This window comes from Manacus candei, unplaced genomic scaffold, assembly GCF_025592945.1.
Source record: "Manacus candei isolate 608988 ecotype Guabito, Panama unplaced genomic scaffold, ASM2559294v1 h1tg000002l, whole genome shotgun sequence".
Classification (NCBI taxonomy): domain Eukaryota; kingdom Metazoa; phylum Chordata; class Aves; order Passeriformes; family Pipridae; genus Manacus; species Manacus candei.
The window spans coordinates 15,583,299-15,603,809 of NW_026138050.1; the positions used below are offsets into that span (position 1 = coordinate 15,583,299).

The window sequence follows — 20,511 nt, forward strand, 5'->3', positions numbered from 1 at the left end:
CTGTTTTTCTCCACTGATGCTCCTACAGAAACTTGTACTGAGTGGAAAGTCCCAGTTCCTGGTGTTTCTGTGTTGCTCTGCCAGTATATCTGCTGCAACCTTCCTGGTCCAGCCTCCCAGCCCTTGCCTGGCTCTGCAAGAGTGAGTCAGCTCAGCCAACAGCATCTCCTTGCCCGGCTTCATGAGCCCAACCCACGTGTCCTCCTAACAGTCCAACTGGCAGAGCGATGCCGTGTGCTTCCTGACCTCCTGCACCCCTCCCTGCACGGGCACGGGGGGCTTCTGCTCTGGAGATGTGGTAGGTCTGTGTGGGAGAAGGCTCAGCAGTCCTCTCTTAGGTCAGGGTTTGCAGTGCTGTTGAAAGAAAATTAAATTGGAGATATTAATGGTCAGCTGGATGGGGAGGAGGGGAAGGGATTCAATTGGGGCAGGGTTTTGTTTAGATTTTTTTGGTGATTTTTCTTTTCCTTCACAAAGCTGTAGTGCTTTTTCCTGCATTTGTCAGATGAGGATTTTGCTGGGATGTGTTCTGTGTCAGAGAGCTCAGGGTTGGGATTGCTGACTGGAACAATTGATTTTTTATTTATTTGTTTATTTATTGCAGGGGAGAACTGAAGCAGTAAGTTTTAAGGCTTTAGCTGCTCTGGTAGGGAGTTTTATTTAAAGAAACAGCCTGATTCTGTTGCTGTGTGATTGACACAGGCTCCTATAATCCTGTTGCCATGTGGGCTCTGCAGCAGAGCCCTGGGATCTCTCGCTCCGGTGCCCAGGTCACCTCGAGCCGTTCTCTGGCAGTTCCAAGGTGCTTCTGCCCAGGGCTGATAGCCACCTCCTGCCCTGGAGCTCGGCTGCACATCACAGCCTTGGCACACCCCCAGCTCCTTGCCAGCAGGAAAAACGCAAACTGCAGCTTTTTGGGCACTTCCTGGTTTCCTTCCCTACCCTGTTCCTTCCTGTTGTGTCCTGCTTCAGAAAAGTCTTTGGTCCCAGGTGGCACCCAGAGGTGGTGGACACCCCTGGCCAGTTTGATGGCTGCATAGGAGCCAGGGCTCTGTAGCAAAAGGACACTCAGGCTCAGCAGACTCATCTCTCAGCAGAGCCCTGGGAGGGGGATATCACTGTCCTGAGGTGGGTTTGGAAGGTGACCAGCTGGAACCTTCTTAATCCCTGGAGCAGTGAGGTTCCCTGGGACCTGCTCAGCGTGCTGAAAGCTGCCTGCTGGGTTGAGTACCTTCTATATTATTTTTTAAGCATGATAATTACACTGCTGTGATTGCCAGGGTAGGGGCACTCCTGCCAACATGGTGCTGCCTCCTGCCAGCTGATGTCTCCTGTCTGGGCTGGGGAGAGCTGCTGCTGTGAGCAGCACAGCCTTGTGGATCCAGCCCCATCCCTGCTGCTGGAGGTGTGGATCCAGCCCCATCCATGCTGCTGGAGGTGTGGATCCAGCCCCATCCCTGCTGCTGGAGGTGTGGATCCAGCCCCATCCCTGCTGCTGGAGGTGTGGATCCAGCCCCATCCGTGCTGCTGGAGGTGTGGATCCAGCCCCATCCCTGCTGCTGGAGGTGTGGATCCAGCCCCATCCGTGCTGCTGGAGGTGTGGATCCAGCCCCATCCCTGCTGCTGGAGGTGTGGATCCAGCCCCATCCGTGCTGCTGGAGGTGTGGATCCAGCCCCATCCCTGCTGCTGGAGGTGTGGGGTTGTACCACTGTTGCCCTTTCCTTGCTGTGTGCAGCCCAGAAGAGCCTCCAGCAGCTCCCTGCTGCCAGGCTGTGGAGACCTCGTGTCATCGTGCTCCCAGTGAAGTGTCCCCCAGAAAAGCCCTCCCGTGGGTGGGTGACTGCAGGGCTGGTTTTGGAGGAGCTCCTCTCCCACAGGCACCGGGAAGGTGGCAGGCGCTGTTTATCTCAGTTGTGTTTGCTGGGGCTGGAGAGCAAGTGTGTGTTAGCACACAGCAGATGGGCCTGGGGAATAGGTGCTGCACACAACCCTGTTTCCTCACTTGCCTGCCGGGAAAGGAGCCAACCAGGCTTTTTAGGGAGAAGTACGGAGCGTGGACAGGCTGTGGTTGGGTTTCTCCTGCGGGTTGAGTTTGTGAGGAAGGTGTTGCTGTGGGGCAGAGGCTGCTGCCACGATCCACCATGTGGTGATATGAGTTGGACTGTGGAAAGACAGGTTCCAACCTGGTCCCTCTGGAATCTTTGGACCTTTAACTTAAGCCTGGTGTTCCAGGCAGGGACTGGAACTGTCCATGAGCCCTAGCAGGAGTCTGGGGGCAGCAGGCTGTGGGCTGGTCACCAAGTCTAGGGGACTGGTATCCTGTGGGGGACAGCTGAAGATTCGTGTCCCATGTCCTCTCCCAATTCCGTGCATTTCCTGCTAGTTTTCAGGGAAAACTGTGGCTGCTGGGCAACATGATATGGTGCAACAGCAGGTGGGGAAGTCTCCTGCCAAAGCTTGTCACACTGGTGGCCTGGCCACTACAGGACCTTGGAGGGAAGAGCTGATGGCCTTTCTGGAAGGCTTGTTTTCCTGAGAAAGTCAAGTAGGTGGAAATCTCAGCAGCAGTTGGGCAGTGTTAGGAGCCAACTCCTGTGGCATGGGGGGAGAGGAGGGACCAGGAGGGGGACAGTGTAGCCCAGGAGTGTCACAGCTTAGAGGAGAGCACTGCAGTGTCCTGGCTCCTGCCTCTCTTCCTGCTGCTGAGCCTGAGTATCCTGCCTGGCCAAGTGAAATGATGCTGCCTTTCCTGAGCCTGCAGCTTATCCCTGACACCACATCAAACAAGTCTGGTGATGCAGCTCATCCCACTGTCCCCTCGTGTGGTACTTCTGCCTTTTAGGTTATCCTGGGTTTTCCCTTCTCTATGGGAAGGGATAAAGTGATTCTTTCCATGGTCCTGTGGTGGCACTGCCAGGAGCCTTTACCTGCTGGGTAGGACCAGTGTGTGTGAAAGGGATGTGTGCAGCAGGAGGGTTGGTGGCTGGTTGTCCAGACCCTCTGGAGGCACTGTGGCATCTGCATTTAGAGGTGGGTTTTTTGGAGGCAGCACAGTGTATGGTGGGGAACAGCATGGAATGCTGCAGGAGGATGGCCATGGATGGCACAGATTGCTGACAGGCTTCACTTGCCTTTTGCTGATGCCTGTGGTTTGATGGACCTCACCCAGTAAGACAAATGGATGTGACAGGATCACAGTGCCCTTCGTGGCCCCGTTTGCTGCCGGAGCCGGGCATGGAGCTCCTTCTCCTTCTCTGCTTGAGGAATGATCTCCCTTTCAGTCCTTGTGGGCAGGGTGCTGCCACACAGGAGAGCTATGTGCAGTGGCTCTCAGCTGTAGGACTTGAGGCAGAAAAATCAATGTTTGTATTTCTCTTAGCTGGGAATAACTCCAGTAAATAAATACCTTGCAAAGTTCAAACGATGCAGGCACGGTATATGAACCAGAATGAATTTTTAAGCTCTCTCTTGCAATAAAATGGATTTCTTGATTTCAGGCTTTATTTAGAGAAGTGTTTGATTTAAGAAGGGAGATGAAGGTTATATCTGATCTCTGTGAGGCAGAGCTGCTCTTCCAGTGGCCGTAGAGTGTGGTCTGAAAATGTGGTTGGATTGCTTCTTCTGCTGGAGTGTTCCCCGGAGAGTTTCTCGTCTAGCAGCCAAAGGGAGAGTCACCATCCTCTTCCCCATGGGGGTTCTGGCTGCATCCTCTGTCCCCTCCAGACCCTGCTGCTGCATTGCAGTCTGCTCAGTGCCTTGGGAAGCTGGATGTGCAGGTGCTGCTACTGGGGACTCTGGAGACCAACCAGGACCCAGGTCCTTCCATGGGCATCTTGGAGCTTTCTGCACCTGCCCTCTGTGGCATTAAATGTTCTCCTTCCCTTCTTTGTTCCAGCCAGCATGGTGATTGAACTGGATTGTTGAAGGGATGCTGGAGAGGAAGCCCATGGTGAGCCCATGAGGTGCAGCTCCCATGGTTTAGGCTGATATTTCCTTGGTCTGTGAAGGCCTGAATTTGCTGTTCCCAGGAAGAGCTGAGGGCATGGGGTGGACTTGGTGGCTTCTCCTGCAGACTTGGCCCTGTCCATAACCTCAGGCAAGCAGAGCAGGGTAGAAGGGGTTGGAAGGGGACCTGCTCTGCTGGAGAGAAGCACAACTGGCCTGGAGGTTGGGTTCGAGGTTGGGTTCAACCATGTTGTCTGGGAGCAGGAGTGCACGGAGGAAGGGCTCTGGGCTCGTGCTGCACTTTTACCTGAGGGAGAGCTGTTCCTTGTGTGGAGGAGGAAGAAGCAAAAAGCTCTGCTTCAGCCCCGCCTTTGCTCCAAGCTCCAGGAAATGACCCCGAGCAAGGGACAAAGGGCACCATGCAGGGCTGGGATTCCTTCTGTGGTTCTCCGAGTGTGTGCACATGTGGCAGCACTGGGAGGGCTGCTCCCTGCAACCCAGAGGTTGCTGTGGCCCCTGGAGCTGGTGCTGCTGCTGTGCTTCACTTTCTGAAAATTGAACCTGCCCAGAAAACAAAACTGTGACTTCCTGCCCTGGGAAGAGGTGGCTTGGGCGCACGTTGGGCCTGTTCTCCCAGCAGGGTTTCCGGCATTCCCAGGCAGCATTGGAGGTTTAAACTGAGGGCTGGTGTTAACTTCAGGGCTCTGTGGCCTCTGTGCTTCCCAGGTAAGTGGGGAGGCAGCTGGAGCTGGGACATGGTACCCTTCCTTGCTGAGCTGGGAAGCTGCTGATGAGCTGTCCTGGCACCGGTGCACCACGACCAGCTTCAGCTGCTGCTCCTGGGCTGGTTGGCCAGGCTTCTGGCCCTGAAACTTGTAGCCAGGTAGAAGCACCTCTGTACACCACAACCTGCCTTTCTTGGCTTGGTGGTGTCTGGTGTGGGATAACATTCCAGTGTGGATGAGTGATATGCCTGTGGTGGGGAGCTGAAAGGACAGGAGGGAGATAGGAACAGAAAGTGAGACAGAGTTGGGCTGGAGTAGAGATGGAGGAAAGAATTGATGCTGGGAACAGCAAAAAGGCAAAGCAGGGTGTCACTCTAACTCCAGAGAGTTACAGATGATCTGCAGACACACAAAGTTGCTGAGGCTGAGTACAGAGATGGTGTGTGTGCTCACTGGGGCACACCCCCACCATGAGAGCAGGATCAGTGGGCTGCTTGAGTGCCCTCCCTCAAGTGTTTTGGGTGAAAGCCGGTGCATTGCCATGCACTTGGAGAATTTGTCAATGCCAGAGGAACAGGTACCTGGAGAACAGTGACTGGACTGCTGGTTGTTCTCTTCCTGGAAGCAAGGTCCTGACTATGCCCATGGCCTTGGCCTCACACTGTCATCTTCTTCCTTGCAGCCACTCCCACTCTCCCGGCTCCATGGCTGCTGTCCGTGAGTGGTCCTGCACCCGCTGCACCTTCCTGAACCCCGTGGGCCAGCGGCAGTGCTCCATCTGCGAAGCCCCTCGTCAGAAACCCGACCTCAACCACATCCTGCGGCTCAGCGTGGAGGAACAGAAATGGGCCTGTGCCCGCTGCACCTTCAGGAACTTTCTGGGCAAGGAGACCTGTGAGGTGTGTGGCTTCACCCCCGAGCCAGGGCCCAGTGGCTCCCCTTTGCCCGTCATCAACGGCATCTTGCCCAAGCCCGCCGTGCTCGTGGAGCCCAAGGGCACGTCCAAGGAGGAGGCTGCCAAGGCAGAAAGCAGCAGTGAGGACTCGGAGGGGAAGAGCCCCGATGAAGCGGAGCTGGAGAGCGGCTGGGCCTGCCAGCGCTGCACCCTGCACAACACGCCCGTGGCCAACTCCTGCTCCGCCTGTGGGGGCCCACGCAAGCTCTCCCTGCCCAAGATCCCCCCAGAGGCGCTGGTCGTCCCTGAAGTCATCACCCCGGCTGGGTTCCACGTGGTCCCCTCCACCCCACAGCCCTCAGTCTCTGCAGAGATCTCCGATGGTGATGCCGCGGCCACCCAGGGCCCCGTGGCTATGGAACAAGAGGCCCAGAAGATACCACCCTTCAGCCCTTTCTCCCCGGGGCTGCAGAACAACCCTGTGCCCCGAAGCCGGCGGGAGGTGCCCCCCCAGCTGCAGATGCCAGGCCCTGAAGCCCCCCAGCCTGCGGCCCCGAGCGCCGTGGGGCAGAAGGGCTCTCCCCAGAGCCAGGCCAGGGCCACCCCTGCCGCCCGCTTCCCAGAGCTGCTGTCCAACAAGCGGCTGAGCGTGCTGGAGGAGGAGATGGAGGTCAGCCCGTCCCACTGGAAGTGCAGCTCCTGCTCCCTGCTCAACTCGGCCGGGGCCGGCAAGTGCGAGGTTTGCAGCACCCAGAAGGGCAGCGACACCATCAACGTGGTGGGCGACTCGGTGAGGTTCACCCCGTGCAGCCCCTCCAGCCCCGACTTCACCACCTGGTCCTGCTCCAAGTGCACCCTCAAGAACCCCACCCAGGCGCAGAAGTGCAAGGTGTGTGGCTCCTCCAAGCTGCACGGCTTCCAGGAGCACGGCCCGCCGGGAGAGCCGGCCCCGCGCTGCCCCGACTGCGGCGACAGGGGCGGCTGTTCCTGCGGCTCCAAGGCCCCGTCCGCCCGCAAGGTTGCCCGGCTCTTCCCGTCCCCGCTGCCCGGCGGGCAGGACAGGCCGGGCCAGTGGGCCTGTCCCGCCTGCACCCTGCTCAACGAGGGCAAGGCCAAGCACTGCGGGGCCTGCCACACCCCCCAGCAGTACATCACCCAGCGCAAGGGCCTCAAGCCCCTCAAGAGGAGGGAGAGCATGCACGTGGAGAAGAGGCGGCAGACGGACGAGGGGGAGGCCAAAGCCCTGTGGGAAAACATCGTGACCTTCTGCCGGGAGGTGAGTCCTGGCTGAGCGAACCTTGCTCCTGCTTTCACTTGGTGGGGGGACCCCTTTGTGCCTCCCCCGTGGGTCTGGAGCATTGCCTGGCACAGGGACCCTCTGTGTCTGGGGTTCCAGAGGAGATATTCACCTGCAACAGCTGGGTGCTGGTTGTTAACACTGAAATGTCGTATTTTATGTTGGTGCAGAATAATTTCTGGAGTGAAGACAACCCATACAGTCCATTCCTGGTCCAAGGATGAGGAAGTCTAAAACCTAGTGCTAAACCTGTTAACTCCGAAACCTCGTGATATTTTAAATCAGTGAGAGAGAACATCTGGGATGAAGGGACACCCTGATGTGGTCATACAGTTCCAAGAGTGGGGAAGGCTGGGGAAGAGTGTGCCCAGGCTTGCTGGTGGCACCACTGTCTGTGGGCAGTAGCTGTGACCTGTGGATGCAAGAAGTCTGGGGTGCAGCAGGCAGGAACTCAGGGCACAGGCAGGGGTGCAGGCAGAGGAACTGGTACCACTGCCAGCAACTGCAGGTGTTTAAGAGCCACGAGCTGGGCCTTGGCGCTCTTGGTTTGGGTGTTGTGAATGCGCAGGTGCAGCACAAGTGGCTCCCCCGTGTTCTGGGCAGGCCAGCTGAGGTTTGGCTGTAGCCTGGCTCCAGTCGAGGGTCTCAGGAGTGTGTGCCAGTACCTCCCCTCCCACTGTGAAATGTCTGGCTCAGTCAGTTGGGTTTCAGCCTCAAACACAGTTCTGATGGCCCCATTTTTTCCCTGAGTGGCATTAGATGCTCCTGTGAATGCTGCTTTCTCTGGCCTCCTTCTGGGGGAAGCCTCCAGCTCTTCTGGACCAGATGGAAAGGGAGTTGCAGTCCCATTTTGACGTGCAGACAAGGATTTGTCTGCCTGGTCTGAGAAGCATGTCCATGACTGTGTCTCCACTGCACAGTCCAGGGACAAGAGATATTTGGCTTGGGGGGAAACTCTGACAATGATCCTGTTTTGGGGTTCTGGGCTTTTAAAATTGCTCCATGTCCATGCTAACAGGCGTGGGTGTCTTTATAGCAGAGAGACCCAGATTCTGCTTATCCCCTTCTTTTAAGCAAGTGAATAACCTCTTTTGTAGGCAGGGAACATCTGTTACTTCAGGAATCAGGCCTGAAGGATGAATCATGATGATGGCTAGGCTGAATTAGCAGCTTGGCACTGCCAGGAAGGGGAGCCTGCCTTGCCCCATCCTGCTGGGTCAGAGCCTTGGCTGAGCCCCTTGTGCTGTTAGATCAGTGTGGGCTATCCCCCAAAAATCCCCCTCAAACTGAATCTCTGCTGTACTCTGACACTGTTTAGAGGAGTCTCTGCAGTCCAAGGGAGGCCTGGCAGCAGTGGGGGGACAGTGCTGCTCCCACCCTCATGCCTGCTCTGCTCCCAGTGTCCCTGCAGCCTCCCACCAATGTTTCTGTAGAGGCCAGTGTGTGAGGCAGCTTCCAAGCTTCCTTCTGTCCCAGTAGTTCCCAGGCTGTTCATCCTTTCCCCAGAGGAGAGTCAGGCTGGCCAAGTTCTCCTCTGCCTGTTGTCCCCCTGCCCCATGTCATGTGGAGCAGCCCATGCTGCTCCCTGTCAGGATTTCTGGTCTAGCTCCTGCAGTGGGCTTTCCCTCCTCTGTTATTCCAGAGGTGCCTGTTCCAGCTCTTCTCAGTGTGTGGTCCCCTTATTAGCTTTACCCTTTCTCTTCAGTCGTGGGAGAGAGCAGAGCTGACCTCTTCCACCAGAATCACAGAATGGTTTGGGTTGGAAGGGACCTTAAAGCCCATCTCGTTCCACCCCCCGCCATGGGCAGGGACACCTTCCACTGTCCCAGGTTGCTCCAAGCCCCATCCAACCTGGCCTTGGACACTTCCAGGGATGGGGCAGCCACAGCTTCTGTGGGTAACCTGTGCCAGGGCCTCCCCACCCTCACAGGGAAGAATCTTCTCCTAATAGCTAACCTAAATCTCTCCTCTTTTAGTTTAAAACTGTTCTCCCTTGTCTTATCACTACCTGCCCTCTTATTTATAAGCACCCTTCAAGTACTGGAAGGGGCTCTGAGGTCTCCCTGGAGCCTTCTCTTCTCCAGGTGAGCACCCCCAGCTCTGCCAGCCTGTCTCCAGAGCAGAGGGGCTCCAGCCCTTGGAGCATCTTTGTAGTCTCCTCTGGACCTGCTCTAAAAGCTCCACATCTTTCTTGTGCTGAGTCCCGAAGAGCTGGACACAGTATTAGGTGGTGTCTCAGGAGGGCAGAGTAGAGGGGAGAATCCCCTCCCTTGTGTCCGTGTGGCCCTGCACAGCAGGTTCCTGAGCAGCCCAGAGGGCCGTGTAGGAGCCCAGAGGGCCGGGTGAGGCCAGGATGTGATGAGATGAGGCTGCTGGCAGAGGTGGCTTCTCGTCAGCTGCAGGGAGCAGATGTTCCCCTGAGAGAGCAGCACACCGTGGGACATGACAGCTATGAGTTGAAAAACACCCCTCTGCAAGAGAGAAGCTGGAGGTGCTAATTGAGGCCCCACAAAGGAAGCATTCACATAGCATTGCCACAAAAGAGGAGGACAACTACTAGTTTGGTGTGCATAAAGCTAATTTAAATGAGAGCCAGCTTTTGCTGAAAGAATTTAATTTAATTTAATTAACAATAACAAAGAAACACCTGTTCTTATTTCACCCCTTGTTAGACTGTCTGAAAAAGCTGCCCTTCTCCAGTTGGTGTTGTGTGTTACCATCCATGTGGGTGATGCCTCCGGGATCACCTGCCCTTCCATCCATCCTATTTATTTATTGCACAGCAGCTATTGCAGGAGGGCTCCAACCTGGGATACCCTCCCTCTGGAATTGCTTGTCTGGCTGAATCCAGTTGTGAAAGCTGCCCCTCACGTCCCCCATGGTTGTGCCTGGGGGTTGGCACGGGACTGCCAAGCCCAGCGTGTCCCCTCCAGAGCAGGGACAGGGCTCGGCTTGAGGAGTGTTTGCTTTGCCAGGTGGCTCCTCGCAGGGTTGCTGTTTGCAGGCTTTGCCACTTCTAGAGGCAGCCAAGGCCCCCCACGGCCCAGCTTTTAGCACCAGCACAAGGTGTGAGACAATCCCTGCCCAGGGAGGCTCCTGTGAAACAGGAAAAGGCAGATTGGAGTCTCGTTCTGGAGCTTGGGGCTGGAGAGGTGAGCTGGCCCTGGCAGGGCTGAACACTGGACCTGAAGCACAAAAACCATCCCTGCTGCTGCCAGCAGACACCTCTCCCAGCTCTGCAGACACCTCTCCCGGCCCTGCTGCCCTGCAGTGCTGGGAGGGGTCTGTCCAGGCCGGGTGGGGGAGCTGGGAGTTCTGCTCTCACTCTTGAGGGGGCACTGGGGAGCTCCCTGTGCCCAGCCAGTCCCAAAAGGCCCCAGCTGATGCTCTCCTTGCCTTTTGCTCCCACAGAACAAAGTGAATTTTGTAGATGACAGTTTCCCCCCTGGGCCCAAGTCCGTGGGGTTCCCGGAAGGTGACAGTGTGCAGCAGCGGGTCAAGCAGTGGCTGCGGCCCCATGAAATCAACTGCAGCATCTTCAAGGACCGGTCAGTGAAGTGGTCGGTGTTCCGGACACCCAGGCCCTCGGACATCCTGCAGGGCCTGCTGGGAAACTGCTGGTAAGGGGGAGCGAGCCAGGCTGACACCCCCTGCCCCTTCCTCCTTCCCCCCCTTCTTCCAGCTCCAGCTGGGCCCCCCCAGCCCTACTCAAACCCATTTATGCCCCCAGGCACGTAGCCCATGCTCTGCCTCACCCCTTCCCGCGCGCTGCATGGCCGGGCGGCTGTGCCCGCTGCCCGCCCCTGCCCCGCTGAGGCCGCCCCGCGTCCCGTCCCGCTGGCAGGTTCCTGAGCGCCCTGGCCGTGCTGGCCGAGCGGCCCGAGCTGGTGGAGAGGGTGATGATCACCAGGACTCTGTGCTCCGAGGGCGCCTACCAGGTGCGGCTGTGCAAGGACGGCACCTGGACCACGGTGCTGGTGGATGACATGCTGCCCTGCGACGAGTGCGGGTACCTGCTCTTCTCGCAGGTCAGTGGCACTGGGGAGTGGGGTGCTGGGAGGGGGTGGGAGGCTCATCCCAGGCTCTCCCAGGAGAGGACGGATGGAGGTACTGCCGTGGTTCGTGTGAGGCCCCTGCTCTGCGCTGTGTGGGACCATCCAAGATGGTCAGGTCCAACCTTTGATCAAATCCTCCCATGCCCACTAAACCATATCACAAAGTGCCACTCTGACTCGTTTTTTGAACACTTCCAGGGATGGTGACTCCACCACTGCCCTGGGCAGCTGTGCCAGGGCCTGACCACTCTTTCTGTGAAGAGATTTTGCCAATATCCAACCTAAGCCTCCCCTGGCACAACCTGAGGCCATTTCTCCTTGTCCTATGGCTGGTTTTCTGGGAGAGGGCACCAACCCCCACCTGGCTCCCCCCTCCTGTCAGGGAGTTGCAGAGCCAGAAGGTCCCCCCTGAGCCTCCTTTTCTCCAGGCTGAGCCCCCCCAGCTCCCTCAGCTGCTCCTGCTGCTCCAGCCCCTTCCCAGCTCCGTTCCCTTCTCCGGACACGCTCCAGCCCCTCAGTGTCCCTTGTCTGAGGGGCCCAGAACTGTCCCCAGGGCTGGAGGTGCCTCAGCAGTGCCAGCACAGGAATGGTCACTGCCATGGTCCTGTGGCCACACCATGGCTGGTACAGCCCAGGGGCCATTGGCTTCTTGCCCACCTGGGCACACCTGGGCTCATGTTCAGCCACTGCTGACCAGCACCCCCAGGTTCTTTCCTGCTGGACAGTTTCCAGCCACCCTGCCCCAAGCCTGGAGCTGTGTGGGATTGGTGTGACCCAAGTGCAGGACCCAGTACTGAGCCTGGTTGCACCCTATTTGCAGCTCAGGACCCTGCTCTTTGCTGTGCTCTCAAGATAGCTGGACTATTTGAGGCCATAACACACATCTATTTAAACCTGTTCTGGCATTTTCCAGGCTGCAGTGGAGAAGTTTCATTCACAGTTGCTTTTCCCTCACTCCTCTCTCCACCACAGCCACTTCCACTTGCAGGGAAATCTGTCCTTATTCTTCACAGGAAAGGAAAACATTTTACCCTGTGTTTTGCACTGCGAGGGGCTGAGGGAAAGCTGTTTCTTTCCTCTGCGGGGACGTCTGGCAGCTTGGCTTTGCCAGGGAGGGACCTTGGAGAGGGAGGGGATGGCACATGGAGCAGCCTGTTCCGACCCAGTGCCCGGTTGCTCTGGGCACACCGGGGTGGGATCTGCTCGGGTGAACGGAGCTCCCTCAGCCCCTTCAGGACGTCAGCACGCGCTGTGCCCACCCTGCCTGCCAGGCCCAGGGGCTCTTGCTGGGATCACGTCCATGAAGGAGACTGAGAACGTCTTTATTGAAACTCAGGCGGCAAAATCTGCCAAAGAAAACAAAGTGCCACTGTCAGGAGGAGCCAGGGACTGTTGGGTTGGATTCGTTCTGCAAATCCCAGTCCTCTGGTTTTTGACACGCAGCCCCAAACTGTGTCATGTGTAGATTGTGTCAGGAGAGGACCCTGAAACTTTGGAGAGGGGAAGAAGGAGTCTGTGTCTACATTCTGCCTCTCCCAGACAGAGAGGATCCAGATGCATTTCTTTATTTGACCATAAGATTTACCTGTCTTGGGTTCTTTTGTTTTCCATCCATCTTTCCTCTCTTATGAATTTCAAGTTTGCTTTGGGGTTTTTTTAAAGATTGAAGGTTTTCACGTGGGCTGGGCTTGCCTTACCTCTGTTTCCAGGGGCATCTGAATCGTGTCGAGATTTTTCTGCTGAGTGTTCAGCTGTGTGAGCTGGACATGAGGGCTAAAAAAGGAAAAACAGTTTTAAAAATAAAACAAAATCAAGCTCTTATCTGAGCTCCCTGGCTGCGGCTCAGGCAGAAATAAACAAAACGGATTTTGTGGAGTGAGGGACCCAAAAACCAGCAAAAAGCACTTATAAGCTCTCTTTATCCATTGGAAAGAAATCTTCACTGCCCTCCTTTCCTCTGCCAGCTCTTGGCTGCCACCTGTGAGTCACACACAGTCACAATGTCCTAGTGATTTTCCCTGCTGCCCCCCAAGCACCGGATACCAAACCCCATTTGCTGGGAAAAAAACTTGCATCTTGTAATTAGGGCTTATAATTACTCCCTGTGCTGGAGAAGAGGACTTTGCCGCTCCAAGTTTTTGGAGCTTGTCCTTGAAGCAGTGCCTGTTCCATGGGTGAAATCTAATCAGTCCCACAGCCATGTGTGCTCTGGGACATCTCCTTTGACAAAGGGGTGTTGGTTTTGGTTTGCAGCAGAGTTCCAGCTGTTCCAGATGTGCTCCAATCATAGAATCTCCTGAGTTGGAAGGGACTCACAAATATTATGAGTCCAACTCCTGGCCCTGCACAGGACACCCCAGCAGTCCCACCATGTGCCTGAGAGCATTGTCCAAACACTCCTGGAGCTCTGGCAGCCTTGGTGTCCTCTTCCATTATTAAACTGTTTCAAATCCAGGTTGAGGCAGATGGAAGGGCCGTGAACACCCACCCTGCCAGCCTGACTGCTGGCCACCCTTGGCTGCAGCTCTGTCAGCATCCAGGCCTCTTGGATGTGCACTCCAGGACTTTTTCCCAAGGGGAATTGAGCTGTGCAGACAAAACACCGAGCAGAGAATGAACAGGCTCACTGTTGGCCAAGGTGACAAGCTCCTGGTGGCTTGGCCTTGCTGCTCCTGCCTCTCTGTCTTCTGAGGCAGTGGGAGGGCTGGCAGGGGTGAGGGGCTTTCCTAGGTCCTGCCCGGGGTGTGATGTGTCCCTCCCTGTCTCACAGGCCCAGAGGAAGCAGCTGTGGGTCGCCCTCATCGAGAAGGCGCTGGCCAAGCTGCACGGTTCGTACTTCGCCCTCCAGGCCGGGCGTGCCATCGAGGGCCTGGCCACGCTCACAGGGGCCCCCTGCGAGAGCCTGATGCTGCAGGTCAGCTCCACTAACCCTCGTGAGGAGCCCATTGACACTGACCTCATCTGGGCCAAAATGCTGAGTTCTAAGGAGGCTGGGTAAGAAGAGGCAGGAGGGTGCTGTGGCAGGAGCATGGACACTCGGAGAGGGGGGAGAGGGGGGCTGCTCTTGTCTGTAGGGGCTCAGAGGAGAGGGGCTACTGCATTACCTGGGGTGGAGCCCACCACTCATCTGGAACATTGGTGGAGCTCCCCCTTGAAGCTCTCCTGTGAGTAATTCTCATATGAAATGAAGATCCTGGGGAACATCCCCATGCACTGCTCTCCTGCGGGAGTCTGGAAATGGCACCGAGCCTGCTTGCTTTGCTTTGATTGTTTTTGTGTTGAGAAGTGTGTGACCCTGCATGTGTTTCCTACACATCTTTGCTGGACACACCTGGGCATGGCCAGTCTAGAGGGAACAGAGCCAAAGCAGAGAGCTCCTGCTCATCACTCTGGCAGGAGGGCAGTTGGGTTGGTTCAAGGCCGAGGTATGGGGCTAAATGGGAGGTGGGTAACTCCCAGCATGTGGTGTCCCCCCAAAACCTGACTGGTGCAGACCTCCTGCCCCAAGCAGTCTGTCCTCACCCCTAACCAGACAGACCACCTGCCTTTCTCTGTGGCTTTCTGCCAGGCAGCAGAGACAGACAAGACCCTGGGGCCTGGCAGAAACATGGTGAGGTTTGGGCAAAGCTCCACTGTGCAGAGCAGCTCAGCACAACCCGGGCTCGGTGTGCACGGGGCAGCTGGAGGGAGCTCTGGCCAGTGGGGCTGGGCACTGCCTGGGGAGTTTACAGTGTTGTTGCAAAGAGGGAGCATCCAGGAGCTTCCTGGGGGGAAGCTGTCCTGTGCCTGGAGCGGTGAGGACGAGCTTCCCCCCGTGCCAGGCCCGGCAGGACACCCAGGGTTTGCTGTGCCCGTGCAGGTTCCTCATGGGCGCGTCCTGTGGCGGAGGCAACATGAAGGTGGACGACGTGGCCTACGAGAGCATGGGGCTGCGGCCCCGGCACGCCTACTCCATCCTGGACGTGAGGGACGTCCAGGGCTTCAGGTGAGCACAGCTGCCCCTGCCCGCAGCCCCAGCACAAACCCTGGGCACTCAGGGCATGCTGGACAAGACCTTGGGGACTCTTCAGTGTCCCATTCCAGGGTGTCACAAGATTCTGTTGTCATATGAGCTGTCCTTGTCTGGTGCTGGCTCCACATCCAGGTGTAGAATGGTTCACCTGGTCTCACAAGACACAGAGGGTTGAGTGCTCAGCTCAGCGAGGTGGTCAGAGCATCCTGCTCACCTTTGGAGGGAGCAGAGATAGAAACAGGAGCTACCCCTATAGCCAGGAAGCCCCATTTTCAGCCACTTCCTTGCAGAACCCCATCCCCACAGCATCTGGCTGACCCCTTTGGGCAGGGAAGGACAGAGAGAGCAGCAGGACAGGGACTTCTGGGGCAACAATGTGGGTGACAAATTAGGTTGGGAGGCAGGGGCAGAAGTGGTGGGCTGCCCTCTGCGTGGGGCTGGCTGGGTCTCCCATTCCTCCTGGGTGTCTAACACCGTTTCCCCCCTTTTTCCAGGTTACTGCGGCTCCGGAATCCCTGGGGCCGCTTCTCCTGGAACGGCAGCTGGTCGGACGAGTGGCCGCACTGGCCGGCACCCCTGCGCCACGACCTGATGCCCCATGGCAGCAGTGAGGGCGTGTTCTGGATGGAGTACAGCGACTTCATCAAGTAGGCACAGGCTGTGGGGTGGGCAGCTGGGCAGGGACAGAAAATGGGACACAGGGCCAACTGGGTCAGGGAGGAACGGGAATTCCCAAGGGATGTGGGGGACCTGCAGCATGCTGGGGTGTGAGGACAGAGCAGTGTACCCCTGGGGGTGTGGGGACAGAGCCATGTACTCCCCCAGGGCTGAGCCCAGCTTCCCACAGGTATTTTGATTCCGTGGATATCTGCAAACTCCATTCAGACTGGCATGAGGTGCGTGTGCAGGGCATGTTCCCCAACAAGGCCAACGGGCCGGTGACAGTGACGTCGCTGACAGTGTTGGAACGTGCAGCCCTGGAGTTTGCCCTCTTCCAGGAGGGCAGCAGGTGAGCTGGGGGGGCTCAGCCCGGAGAAAAGGAGGCTTGGGGGGACCTTTTCGTTCTCTGCAACTCCCTGACAGGAGGTGGGAGCCGGGGGGGTCGGGCTCTGCTCCCAGGGAACAAGGGACAGGACAAAAGGAAACAGCCTCGAGTTGTGCCAGGGGAGGTTTAGATGGATATTGGGAAAATTTCTTCACAGAAAGGATGGTCAGGCGTTGACACAGGTGGCCCAGGGCAGTGGTGGAGTCCCCATCCCTGGAGGGGTTTAAAAGCCATGTGGATGTGGCACTTGGGGACATGGGTTAGTGGTGGCCTTGGCAGTGCCAAGGGAACGGTTGGACTCAATGATCTCAGAGGGCTTTTCCAACCTTAATGATTCCATGATTCTCTGGGCTCTGGGGTAATCCCAAACACATCACCCTCTTGCCACATGGCATCCTGCAGGGTCACAGAGCCCAGAGATGGGCTTCCATCACTGTGCACTTCATCCAGCTCTTTGGAACTGCTTGTGTTTTAGCTGGAACCCAAGCCCTGAACATGAGCTGGTTGCTGGGGCTGGATTTTTGGGGCAGTGGGATGATGGCTCTTCCCTTGGACATGCCAACCTACTGTGGCCTGGGTGACATGTGACCCTTCCCTCTGGTGCAGGCGGTCAGACACGGTGGACAGTCACCTGCTGGATCTGTGCATCATGGTTTTCCGGGCCACCTTCACCAGCGGGAACAAGCTGAGCCTGGGCCGGCTCATGGCCCACAGCAAACGAGCCGTCAAGAAGTTCGTCAACTGCGACGTGATGCTGGAGCCGGGCGAGTACGCCGTGGTGTGCTGTGCCTTCAACCACTGGAGCACTGCCCTGGCCAGTCCTGCCACCCAGGGTGAGGGGCTGGAGGGCAGCTGGGGGAGGCAGAGGTGGCAAAGCCCTTGATCCTCACCGTGGGGACCTTGCTGGAGGTGGTGGTTGCCTGCACGTGCAGCAGCCCAGCAGCACCCTGCTCCCGGGGACTGTGGGCTTGGTGACAATCTCCCTGATCGCCCCTTCCTCCGGGTGTCTCCACAGCTTCCAGTCCCACCAGCAGCCGACCAGCCACTGATTATTCCAGCTACATCCTGGCCATCTACAGCTCCCGCCTGGTGATGGTGGAGCAGGTGGAGGCACAGCCCACCACGCTGGCAGATGCCATCATCCTGCTGACCGAGAACAAGGGCGAGCGCCACGAGGTGGGTGGGGGGCACAGGGCGGGGTCTGGGCCCCTGTGGGGAGTGGGGTGATGCTGCCAGTGGGAGCCTGGACCCTTCTCTGCAGTGTCCTCAGTCTGGCACGGTTGTGCCAGTTCTGGTTGCCACCTCAGGGGTGCCCACCCCCCTTGCCCCCTGGGGCAACATGGGGCAGCCCAGCAGATGGGCAGCCCTTGGCTGGACTGGAAGATGCCAGTCCAGGGGTTTCGATTTGGGGGCAGGAGTGCCTGGAGGCTTCATCCCTTTCCCCTGCTGTCCTCCCCAGGGCCGTGAAGGGATGACCTGCTACTACCTGACACATGGCTGGGCAGGGCTCATCGTGGTGGTGGAGAACCGGCACCCCAAGTCCTACCTGCACGTCCAGTGTGACTGCACCGACAGCTTCAACGTGGTGTCCACGCGTGGCAGCCTCAAGACACAGGACAGCGTCCCCCCCCTGCACAGGTCCGGGGTAGGCAGGGGCGGGTCAGGGGGCTGCCCCGGGGGCTGGCAGGGGGCTGGCAGTGGGGGAGAGCCTGGGAGGGAGGTGTGAGCAGAGTTGGAACTGCCAGGGCAGGGATGGGATTCCCGGGGCAGAGGTGGGATTGCTGGGGCAGGGGTGGGATTACTGGGGCAGGAGTGGAATTGCCAGGGCAGAGGTGGGATTCCCAGGACAGGAGTGGGATTCCTGGGGCAGGGGGTGGGATTGTTATGGCAGAGGGCGGGACTGCCAGGGCAGAGGCCACTGCCCTGAGCCCCTCCTTCTCCACAGGCAGGTGCTGGTGATCCTGTCCCAGCTGGAGGGTAATGCCGGGTTCTCCATCACGCACCGCCTGGCACACCGCAAAGCCACCCAGGCCTTCCTCAATGACTGGATGCTGACCAAGGGCACCCACAACCCCCTGCTCACGCCCGAGGTCGCGGGGCTGCACGGCCCCCGGCCCCTATGACGAAGCGCCTCCCCCTCCCTGCCCGGCTCCCCGTCACTGTCCCCGAGCCCCTGGCCCGGGTGCTCCCCCGAGCCAGCAGCGCTGAGCCAGGGGCAGAGCCGGGGGGTCGCTCCCAGCACTTTGGCCCCCCCACAGGGCCGGGTGAGCTCTCGGCCCCAGGACCAGCCCCGCCCGCTGCCCCCGCCCGGCCCCGCCGGCCCCCACGCACTTCACGAGGAGCGCTGGGGGCACGGGGCATCTCAGGATCCCCCTGCACCGTACCTGGGCCCGGTGCCCTCTGCCCGCCCCGGGGGGCGGTGGGAGAGGGGGGGCTGGAGGTTGCTGTCAAAGCCCTTCCCAGGCACCACGCTCAGGACTCTGCCCCTTCCTGCGGCGCCAGGGCGCTGGTGCTGCAAAAAGAAGAATATACCTCTGATGTCTGTCCGTCTGTGTGACCCTCTGTGTGTCCCCGGGCCCTCCCGCTGTCTTGTTCCCTCATGTCCACTCCCAGGACCAACGTGGCACCAAGGATGGGCCGGGGGGTGCCGGGGTCACCCTGCCATGGTGCTGCCCATGCCAGGGACCCACTGTGGTGCCCAGACTCCCCGTCCACCCCACCTGTCCCAGGTGCCAGGCTGGGGAGGAAAGGGCACAGGGTTGTTCTGGAAAGCTGCTCTGAGGGGTTTCACTGTAATTGGGGTGAAACTCAGAGGTGCTCCCTGTGCTGTGACTGTGGATGGGAAGCAAGGCCATGGGGTGATGCTCGTGGGGGCTGTGGCAGCGGGGACCCCCCTCAACTGTCACACAAGTGTTCCTATGCAAAGGCGGCCGGTGGAAGCAGTGCCTGGAGAGAAGCCATGGCCCGAGCTGGGCTCAGCCCCCTGGGCACTGCCCTGCAGGGGCAGCAGGACAGACCTGGGGTGGGGAGCAGGCCCCTGGTGTTGCCGTGTGCTGGGGAGGGGGTTGATTTTGGGGGGGAAGTGGAGAGCCCCCTCCTGCAGAGGCCAAGTGAGCACAAGGTGAAGGCTGTGAGGGCCTCGGGGTGCTGCTGGTCCCATGGGTGCTCCGGGGCAGGGGCTGATCCTGGTGGGAGCTGTTCCCATGCTTTCAGGGCATCGTGGCTCTCTGACTTGGCACGTGTGTGTGTGTGTGTGTGTGTGTGTGTGTGTGTGTGTGTGTGTGTGTGTATGTGTGTGTCTTTTGGGGGTCCCCCTGTGTACCCTCTCCTTCCCAAGCTGTGTGGACCTGCAGCTGAGGGAGGTGGTGGGCAATGCTGGACCCTCTTCTGGCAGGGACTGTGCTGGGGGGCACCCTGCACCCCAAACCCTGCACCCCAAACCCTGCACCAGCAGCTGGGCTGGGCAGGGGTGTGTGTGGGGCCCTACCCAGCCTGTCCCTCTGTGTCCCCCAGGGGGTGGGCAGGGGGGTGGGCTGCCCTGGCACCCTCCTGGTCCCCCCAGCTGGGACTGCTGAGCCAAGCTCTGTCTGTATTTTTGTTTGTCGATCTGTTTTCTCTCTTTCCAACTCCTTCCTCCTCCGGATGATTTGTCCTTCACTTTTTTTCCTCCTCTCTCTTTCTGTTTTTCTGAGCTGTGAATATTTTTAACCCTGTAAATACTGTCCAGCTCTTCAGAATCATAGGATATTTTATCAATTGTAAATCAGATCAGTAATCCCTGTATGATACGAATTATCCATGGGTGGTTTTCAAACTCAGGTTCTGATGGACCAAATAAAGTTTTGTTTTTTACTGAAGCTGCCTGGTTTTGTTGCGGAACAGACAACGGGGATGAGGGGGGAGGTTTTAGGGTCAAAGCAAAAGGTCTTGAAGGCATTTCCATGAAGCATCTGGCAGTGTGCTGGAGAGAGAGCTGAGCTCCAAAAAGAAGTGGGAATTTGAATTTTGGGGGGTTTTAGCTGCACTTCGGGGCGCGGGAGCCGAGAAAGGCTGTGTGGAGACACGGAAAGGGACGAACATAAAGCAAACTCCAGAAATTCTCGGTGAACCAAGTGGCAGGTTTCCTGTCGCAGGGCCGAGCAGGGCTGTGCTGCGGCCGGGAGAGGGCACCCACCGCCCGCCCGGCCCGGCTCCCCTTCCCCGGCCTCCTGCCTCAGTTTCCCCACCCGCAGCACGGCCTGGCCGAGGGCTGCGATGGTGCCGTGGCCGTGGCCGCTGCCTCAGCGGCACCGGGGCCGGGCTGGGGCTGAAGGAGCAGCTCTCCCTCCTCCCCAGCACCAGGGCAGCACCCGGCTCCCTCCCGTGCCGTTTGTCCGGCGGCGAGCCCGGCTGGCGCGGGCAGAGCTTTCCGGCTGAGCGGAGGCGGCCGGCTGTGTGCCAGCCCGCGCTCGCCCCGGGTGGGCACCTTGAGACCAGTAGGGAGAGACAGAAGGAGAGGATTTCAGTCTTTCTTACAGCAACTTGTAATAGATTTTT

General features: G+C 58.4%; 1 protein-coding gene and 1 long non-coding RNA gene across 10 annotated transcripts in view; both read left to right on the top strand.

Annotated features, from left to right (window-relative positions):
- The window catches only part of CAPN15 (calpain 15), a 59,600-nt gene extending 39,768 nt beyond the window's left edge, over nucleotides 1-19,832 (top strand). For 7 of the 8 annotated variants that reach the window (XM_051780165.1, XM_051780172.1, XM_051780181.1 and 4 more), the window contains 11 exons: nucleotides 5,354-6,842; nucleotides 10,275-10,483; nucleotides 10,708-10,891; nucleotides 13,689-13,912; nucleotides 14,778-14,903; nucleotides 15,425-15,577; nucleotides 15,778-15,939; nucleotides 16,582-16,808; nucleotides 16,991-17,151; nucleotides 17,435-17,613; nucleotides 17,921-19,832. In XM_051780165.1, the coding sequence (XP_051636125.1) occupies nucleotides 5,354-6,842; nucleotides 10,275-10,483; nucleotides 10,708-10,891; nucleotides 13,689-13,912; nucleotides 14,778-14,903; nucleotides 15,425-15,577; nucleotides 15,778-15,939; nucleotides 16,582-16,808; nucleotides 16,991-17,151; nucleotides 17,435-17,613; nucleotides 17,921-18,098 (3,292 nt within the window). In that variant the 3' untranslated portion in view covers nucleotides 18,099-19,832. Of the gene's footprint in view, nucleotides 1-4,366; nucleotides 4,673-5,353; nucleotides 6,843-10,274; nucleotides 10,484-10,707; nucleotides 10,892-13,688; nucleotides 13,913-14,777; nucleotides 14,904-15,424; nucleotides 15,578-15,777; nucleotides 15,940-16,581; nucleotides 16,809-16,990; nucleotides 17,152-17,434; nucleotides 17,614-17,920 lie in introns of those variants that run through there. The other variant, XM_051780208.1, reaches the window with a different exon arrangement.
- Nucleotides 1,172-1,862, top strand: LOC127468646 (uncharacterized). 2 transcript variants are annotated; one of them, XR_007903632.1, is made up of 3 exons: nucleotides 1,172-1,405; nucleotides 1,470-1,661; nucleotides 1,694-1,862. It is a non-coding gene; the product is annotated as an uncharacterized LOC127468646 (long non-coding RNA). The 2 variants fall into 2 exon arrangements; XR_007903631.1 differs by lacking the exon at nucleotides 1,172-1,405 and having other exon boundaries at nucleotides 1,434-1,533; nucleotides 1,566-1,661.
- Nucleotides 19,833-20,511: the final 679 nt, after the last annotated feature.